An 8,508-nucleotide genomic window follows, 5' to 3' on the forward strand; every position below is an offset into this window, starting at 1 on the left:
ATTACCCATATCTGTGCTCCTATTTCTACCACCTCCAGCCTTTTACTGATTAATTTAGGCCAATCGTCCAAACCCATGAAGCACCATGGAGTAAGGCACAGCAGTCAACCCATCCACAAGACAGGATGATTAGCACTGAGAATGCAACTCTGTGAACCTCTATCATTATTTTAATGACACTTCATGTGCTAATTTTAAATACAACAGCTGCTTCTCTCAAGTTCTAGCTACAGGATTTTGCTAAAGATCACCTTTAACATTACAATCTAAATTCAGTGAGATTATACATAAACAGAAAACATTCATATCAGCTACTCAGTGAACAGTAAGATTTGTGGGCTTGGGAGTTTGGCTTTTTAAAAACATTCTATATGAACTGGCTAAAGTCAGGAAATAAATTGTGGTTATCAATACTGGCATAAAAGCCAAATAAACATGAAACCAAAGCATGGTTTATTATTATTATTTAAATAATAAAAAAGTCTGTAGAGCTATGCTCGCAGTTCAAATCCACATTTTTCCCTAGGAAAGGACTACACAGTTAATTCCAGTTATGAGACACTACAATTAAAAGTGAAGCAATAAAGTCCCTGGGTAAAATACATCTTTTCTTTAGTTGGCTTCAGAAATGCCCCCAAAATAGCGCATCACCTGACCTGTCACTAGGGTTTTACAAAACAACCATTATTCTCTTCTTTTCTTTCTTCAACAACATTGTGCAAGGAAAATAGTCTGATTTCTGTAAAATATATTTTTTAATTTGAGTTTATCAACTATTTATCAAGTAATTTGAGTTTATCAAGAACTTACCAAGGGAAAGCTACTCTGGAGAAATTAAATCTTACGTGGAGATCTTCATGAAGTGCAGCCTATGATCATTTCCAGCTCCTGCAGGAACAAGTTCAGTTAATCTAGGTTCAATTCACCACAGCCTAATGGCCAGCAGTGGCCCGGCTCTGCTTGTCACGGAGCATTTCCCTGCTGTCAGACACGGCTGCTGGGAACAGTCAGCGAGAAGGAGAAATGATCCTGCAAGCAATTACATGTGTCCTCCCAGAAGGGCTTCAAACAGGAGAGAGATCTTGAACTACATCGAAAAAGAAGACCCCGTGCAGAACAAAGTACAGCTACGTAGTGACCCATGTTTCATCTGGACTGCTGCATTTGATGCTATTTGGAGATTGTATTTTTTTTTTAATGTGTGCAGCCACATAAGCCCATACAAGAGATCAAGCTTATGGCTTACTAGGACTAGAATTGTAACTGCCATCCAGAAGCACTGCTTTTCCCTCCATGGCAGGCCACATCACCCTCCTCAGCCCCACAGCAGCACATTTTCTATTACAGCTATCTGAAACATTCACTAAAACAGGCAGAAATTTTCAAGGCAGCGAGGGCAAGTTGACAATCTGAAAGCAGGTATTTCTACTGCTAAGAATGTTTTTAGGACAAAAAATTGGTATTTTAAAACTTTCCTGCTAAAGCTACCAGAGACTTCCCTCGGTCTCTTCAAATATAATCATTAGCCTGCCTTCACCTTTGGCGTCTAGCTCCCACCTCTCCCCAGGAAGGAGAGCATAAAGGAATGAGGGAGACTGTCCCCGTTCCCTGGGATGGCTTTGGAATGCAGTTCCCCAGCTAACCATGCTGACCGCTATTTACACTAGACCAACAAAGCCATACAATCAAATTTTAGTAACTCACTGTGAAGTAACTTCCAACAAGATCGTATCTGTAGATCTGTATTATTAGATCTTTCTTTAATTGGACCAACTATGTCTACCGTACTTCTCTGCTTTTCATCTACCACAGCCTTCCTAGCAGCAACACACAAGAGTCTAGCCTGAACACAGACCTAGCGAACTGGTGCCAGTAGTGCAAGCCACCTACAAATTTAGAAATTTGGCAGATAGCACGCTCACCTTTGACAGCAAAACTACGTACCATGAACCCTCTCAGCTATCCGGTGAAGGAGCCCTGCCAGGAGAGGCTGTGAACATCATGGTGAGCACTACGCTCTGTGCTGCTCATCAGCTCTGCACTCGGAGAACGACCTGAGCCCAGGTCCCCTTGACGTGGGACCAGGAGTTTGGGAGGTAGGAAAAAGAGGAGAAACGTGACTGCATTATCTTCAGACAAGATGCATTCACTCCTCAGATCATCCAAAGCCACGCTTTGTCCTCGTCCTGGGGTAAAATGCAGAAGGGAAGGTGCTAGAAGATGACTTGTGGCATTGGAGTCAATCTGCTGATTTCTCTATTGGCTTTTTCAAAGCTATTACGTTTAAAGCTTCCATTTGCTGTGGCTGTAGAGTCCAACTAAATGTTTCCGTGGTTAATTGAAAAAGAGGTCTGAGGTTTATTCAGAGTAATAATAACAACGATAAAACCCAAACAAAACAAAACCAGAGAGCCTACAGCTACTCACACTGTTACAGTCTCTTCCCGCTTTTTTCGGCTTCCTCTCCTCCATTCTCCTGCACAGCAGTCTCCACAACATAAACCCCAAGCCCCTACCCCAACGCACTGTAACTGCAGATTCAGTCTTTTCATGTGCTATAAGGCTTCAAATAGCATACTGTACAGACACAGGTCACCTCCTCAGTCCCCCAGCCACATGGCTTGGGGACATCCGACTTTGCCCCCTGCCAGGGAGGTGGCCACTCTCTAGACTTACTCCTCAACCTGACAGGAGGATTGCCAGCAATCAGCTGTACCGATCCTTCAGCCTCAGGGAACATCAGATCTTCACAATTAAAGCAAGGAAGGCCTATTACAGAATACAGCAGACAAGGAGTGGTATAAAGGGAGTATCACTTTTTTAATGAAAAAAATTAAGTCATTCAGATTGTCTTCTCTGAAGCAAAAAGAAATTAAATCGCCACAACTTTCTTTTCAGCTGAAGGCTCCAGCCTATGCTAAAGTCAGTTTCTGAGTGCACAGAGGTTGCCAGAGCCAACGCTAATTCAAACCCAAGAGGAAATGGCACAACCGTGAAGAGATACAGCTCATTTTGCACTAAGTTGGGTGTCTCCGTACCCTGTAGTGCTCGCCGTGCCTCCCACCGCATTCGGGCCCTTGCAAGCTCAGAGCGAGCAGGGCCCCTGAGCTGTCCCGCCAGTGTATTACACAGTCAATGGCATTCACAGGCAGCAATTCATGTTTTTACGGTTCCCCCCCTCCTCTGTTTCTGTTACACCAGTGTGTAACCCTCTTCCAACTGAGGGTTGTATCTCTGTCAGAGCCCTGTGCTAAGCCAACTTTCCCTTTATCTCCACCCTGCTCAGCCGTAATCCCCCCCCGCCCCGCCTACAGCAGGTCAACGGACACAACGGTTCAACGGCACACCTCCTTCAGTCACAAAATGCAGATTTTCTTGAAATTGAAAACGGAAATGTATTATTTGCTGGTATTTGCTTGACAGGAAAGCCTGTCAGACTTAGAACTTTTTTTGGTGAGGGTCCTCTTTAAGGAAGTAGACAAACCACTCAAGGGCAACAGTGCAGCTGCAGAATTTATAGCAATCAGGGAATTTCAATAAAAACTCACTGCAGCTGGAAATTACCATCCACTTACAAGCAATGCAGACCTCCATAGGAGTGCTTGTTGCTTTCGTACAAAACATTGTGCTACAGAAGCAAATGCGTTTTGTGTAAACCAAATCTTGTGAAATAACAGCTAAGCTCCAGCCTGCCCATTCTGGGTACAGCAAGTCCAAAATGCAGTGGTCAGCCATTTCGAGCACCATTTGACCTCTGATTTTTCTAGATATTCACAAGTTTGGAGTTCATGCAGATTCATGCCTTTGACTAGGATGAAATCATTGAGGCCGTTGAGGTCTACAGGACAATGGGCAAAAACAGGGTGTCCGCACCTGGCTGCTTCCTCTCAGCACCGCTCCCACAGGGAGCCGCAGGCACACCTGGCAAGGTCTGGGCTGCAGCACCTCTGGTGTGATGAGATATACCACCTCTCACAGATGCCCAGCGGTTCTATCCCCTACTCAGACAAACATCTGGCATCTGGATAAAAGCCAGCTGGCGTGCGCCCAACTCAGATAAACTGGAAATGTCGGCCAGCACAGGGAAGCACTGGGACGAATATCCAAATGCAACATCTGTTCCCTACTGCACATCCTCCTAAATCGCCATTGATCTTGAAACATTATTAGGCTTCCCTCTGGTCCAAGATTAACCCAGCGAACAGATGTATTAGCAACCCTCAAAGGCAGAATGGTTTGGTTGTGCAGGAGTATCGCTCATCTTCTTAAGGAAAAAGGCTGATAACCCAGATGCCCTCCAACTCAGCAGAAAGGGATCCAACCTTGCAAGAAATAGGTCAATCAGGATGATAATAGCATGATAAAACTAATAACAAGAAGGAGAAAGGCTAGAGAGAACAAATGAATATTTATCTAGCACAAAAATGAAAGACTTTCAAAACAAATTTAATTGAAATTCCTAAAGATGGGAAGAGAAGATATTGTGTCTGCATCAGAACTAGAAACCTGGGTGGTGGACAGAAGATGCCAGAACAATTCACTTTTTGGGAAAAATCCAAGCTGAGAATAATAAAAAATACTGGGGTGGGAAGAAAAGCATGATTAGGTAATTAAAATGAGTAATTAAAACTTTTGTCGGAAAGGATGTGTGAGCGAGACCAGGTAAAGAGTGACACGCCATCTACAAATGGTGTTACTAGTTTATGAGCCACTGATATTTCATTGATGTGGGAGAAAGTAGAAGGTGATGCACAGAAACCACAAACTATCAGCTATACGAGAACTGCTAGAAGAGTTAAAAGGATTCAAGAAAAAGTCTGCAATTAGCAGAATTATAAAACAATAAAATCTCTCTGCAGTATTTTAGGGTAGAGAATCACGATTGTCATATGGCTCACCAAGTATAATGCAAAAAAAGAAATGGTAAATAAAATATTTCTGTTCTATAGTTGAGAAAATGCTGAATGACATCATATACCATGATAACGATAGCAGTGTATTTCTAATCCAACAATAACTTAGGGTGTTAAACAACATTAGCAAGATAGGCAGTCCAGTATCAGGAGGTCTGGATAACTTCGATTCAACAGCTAAGCCAAAAAGCTCTCTGGATCATTAATACTGATTTTCAATAACGTTTTTGTAAGAATGTCAGTTTTCCATTATTAAACATTTTTTAAAATCAAGATCAATATTTATCTACAGGCTGCTCAAATTTAAATGGGATTAATTCCTTAATTTAGGGAAATTGGAGGCTTGTGTTACAGAAGTCATACTACAGAATCACTGCAGACTTTTTTTTTTTTTTTTTTTAAAAAGTCTTTGACTGGTATATTGAAGGTAACCACAGCAAACAGTGATAAACAGCAAGATTAACTGGAATCAGGTGGCCAGTTCCAGGGATACACATTGTGTATGACCCATGAAAAGAAATTAAAAGGTACACAGAGGTAACCATCACATGCAGCGCTGTGAAAGCCGCCGACGCACAACGGTGCCATGCAGGAATTGCCCAAGGCCCCGAAACAGATGCTGAAGAGTTGAGAAAGTTACCTGAAGGTGATGCAGGAGCCCTGATGCACTGGGCAGCAGGCCAGCTGCACCGTGGTGTGCCAGAAAGTGGCAGGGAGGCACAGCCAGCCCCTGCTGAGGGACGGGGAGACAGCAAGGAGAGATGGTCAGATGGAGGAGATGTCCCTGGCCGTGTGTCGTGGTTTAACCTGGCCGGCAGCCAAATACCACGCAGCCGCTCCCTCACTCCCCCCCGCACCCCAGTGGGACGGGGAAAGAATCGGAAGGGTAAGAGTGAGAAAAACTCGTGAGTTGAGATAAAGACAGTTTAATAAAACAGAAAAGGGAGAATAATGATGATAATGATAAAATATACAAAATAAGTGACGCACAATGCAATTGCTCACCACCCGCGCTGACCGATAACCAGGTAGCGATCGGTACTTCCTGGATCACGCCTACCATTCAGATACTGAGCATGACGTCACATGGTATGGAATACCCCATTAGCCAGCTGGGCTGGCTGTCCTGATTATGTTCCCTCCCATCTTGTGTACCTAGCTCAGTCAGTAGGCATGGGAGCTGTCCTTGGACTAGGAGGGTACTTAGCAACAACTGAAAACATCAGTGTGTTACCAACATTCTCCTCATACTAAATCCAAAACACAGCACTAGCAAGAAATTTAACCCTATCCCAGCCGAAACCAGGACACCGTGCAGCAAGGGCGCAGTGCTTTGGCCAGGTCACCTCCAGCAGTGAGCTGTGGTGCCCGCTGGCTGTAAGCCATTTGAGAGCGCCATGAAGCACCACCACGGCTCGGCATCACTGGGACTGCAGCTGCCCTTGGCAAGGCTGGAGACGGTGTCCCTGGCATAGCCCCGGTCCCGAGCCCAGCTCAAAGGAGCTCAACCCCGGGCCAGCGAGGCACCGAAGGGACACCACCAGCAGCACTTGTATTTTCAGGCTGGGCAGATGAGAGGGGCCAGTCTCCTACATGGCACCAGACAAGTGGTACCATGCGTGTAAACTGCGTGTAAACGATGAGATTTGGCCAGAAAGGTGTTGGGGAGTTATCACCAGTTTACCGAACGCCTGCATAAAAGGGATACGCATCTCAGCTTGGGAAAGCACAGACTGCGTGGTCAGCCAGGAACACCCAAACAAGCAAAGGCGCTAATCAGTAGTAGGTGCACAAAGAGTACCACAGATGGAGACTCTACAAAAGCCCCCCCCAGAAACCTCTATAAAATTCCAAACTAATTATGGGAGAAAACCCATCCTAAAGCAGTTCACATTTAAGGACAGGACCTTTACAACCATAAAAATAATTCCTGCACTGTCCTGGAAGGCAGACATGATAAAGAAACCAGTGCTGTATTTTGCTACTTATGCCACGCTTACCTACGTATAAGCAGACACAGGGCTATGCCGGCTTGCTGTGGGACACAAATGAGTGTGTGCGTAATTCTCATGTAATACATGAATGAATTGCCAGTACCTTCCCTATGAACCCACAAATAAGGGAATGAGAGCAAGAGACCAAGACCAAAGCACAGAGAGAGGCTGGAAAAAGCAGGTCTCACCTCTGAAAACACACGGGAAGGGGGCTGTAGGAAGCCACTGCCGGGAACAGGCAGTCTCCCTGGGGAGGAGGGACAAAGCATGGGTTTAGTCACTGACAAACGCTTTCTTGTCCCCTGGGAAACACAGAGCTCATTGCTCTCTCCAGCCTCCTGAGCAGGGGAACTGGAGAGGGAGGTGCTGAGCTCTTCTCACCAGTATCCAGGGATAGGATGTGTGGGAATGGTTCAAAGCTGTGCCAGGGGAAGTTTAGATTGGACATTAGGAAGCATTTCTTTACTGAGAGGGTGGTCAAACACTGGAACAGGCTTCCTAGAGAGGTGGTCGATGCCCCAAGCCTGTCAGTGTTTAAGAGGCATGGAAAATGACCTTAACAATGTGCTTTAACTTTTGGTCAGCCCTGAATTGGTCAGGCAGTTGGACTAGATGATCGTTGTAGGTCCCTTCCAACTGAAGTAGTCTATTCTATTCTGTTCTATTTCCCTCAGCCTGCCCTCAACTCAGAGGGAGGTGAACACCTCCTCCTGCAGCCTTCAGGAAAAGGCAGAGCAAGGCAGAAGCTCCATCTTCTCCAGTGCTTGGAAATAGGACTAACAGCTTTTATGAACGGGGTTGCACAACTGGAGCACGTGTGCAGGAGCATGTTTATCTTGCGTGACAAAATTGAACAACTGCTGGTACAACTGCTTTGAAATGCAGCTCTTGGAGAGGCCACAGCACAATTCTGTGTTTTTTCCCCTGAGTTCTCAGCCATTTCAATTTCTAGCAGAATTAAGTTGTCTGAAGTTGCCCAACTCCAAGCATGCACAACAAAGATACATGGAAGAGGCATGTACAGAAAACCTGTGCATTAAAGCTTGACGCACAACTATTTCTGTTTTAGGAAATTTATTTCTGTAGGTGGTATGAGCTTCCTGGTGCTCACAGGAACATCAGGAAATATTTACTACACTTTTATTTCTCTTAACTGCAAAAAATAAACAATCCACGTCACCTCCCAAGGATGCACTACCTTCTTGTCATACCTTGAAGTCAATAATGAAAACCTGGAGTTTGAAACATGGGTTTTGCATCCTGGGAGGTGAAGCAGCAGATGAAAAGTACAAATGGGCAAGAACACAAATCGTGTTGCCCGCAAGGTCACTCACCGGCAATCCCCAAACAGATACAGCTGCCACACAGTCATTTGGCAGATACCTAATTGATATGTGATGGCACTTTTTTTTTTTTAAATTAAAGATTTTTATGTGTTCTCAACTGCAGAATACTTGACCTGACAAGCACATGCAGGCGCAAAAGATTACGTGAGACAACAAGAAAACAGAATAGACAGGAAAATATATCTGAAGTGTAACCAGTAATAGCTTCATTTGCCTGTTCCCCGGGGAACTCTGAACTGTTTTGTGTGCAGAGGC

General features: G+C 44.7%; 1 protein-coding gene across 1 annotated transcript in view; it reads right to left on the reverse strand.

The window, feature by feature from the left end:
- Window positions 1–3,735, reverse strand: part of GRIP1 (glutamate receptor interacting protein 1) — a 129,952-nt gene extending 126,217 nt beyond the window's left edge. Inside the window, exons 1-3 of the mRNA XM_009586815.1 lie at window positions 3,576–3,735; window positions 2,677–2,769; window positions 2,016–2,186 (exon numbers count right to left, since the gene is read on the reverse strand). Of these exons, the coding sequence (XP_009585110.1) occupies window positions 2,016–2,186; window positions 2,677–2,769; window positions 3,576–3,735 (424 nt within the window). The remainder of the gene's footprint in view (window positions 1–2,015; window positions 2,187–2,676; window positions 2,770–3,575) is intronic.
- Between the last annotated feature and the right edge of the window lie 4,773 nt (window positions 3,736–8,508).

This window comes from Fulmarus glacialis, unplaced genomic scaffold, assembly GCF_000690835.1.
Source record: "Fulmarus glacialis isolate BGI_N327 unplaced genomic scaffold, ASM69083v1 scaffold4341, whole genome shotgun sequence".
Lineage (NCBI taxonomy): Eukaryota > Metazoa > Chordata > Aves > Procellariiformes > Procellariidae > Fulmarus > Fulmarus glacialis.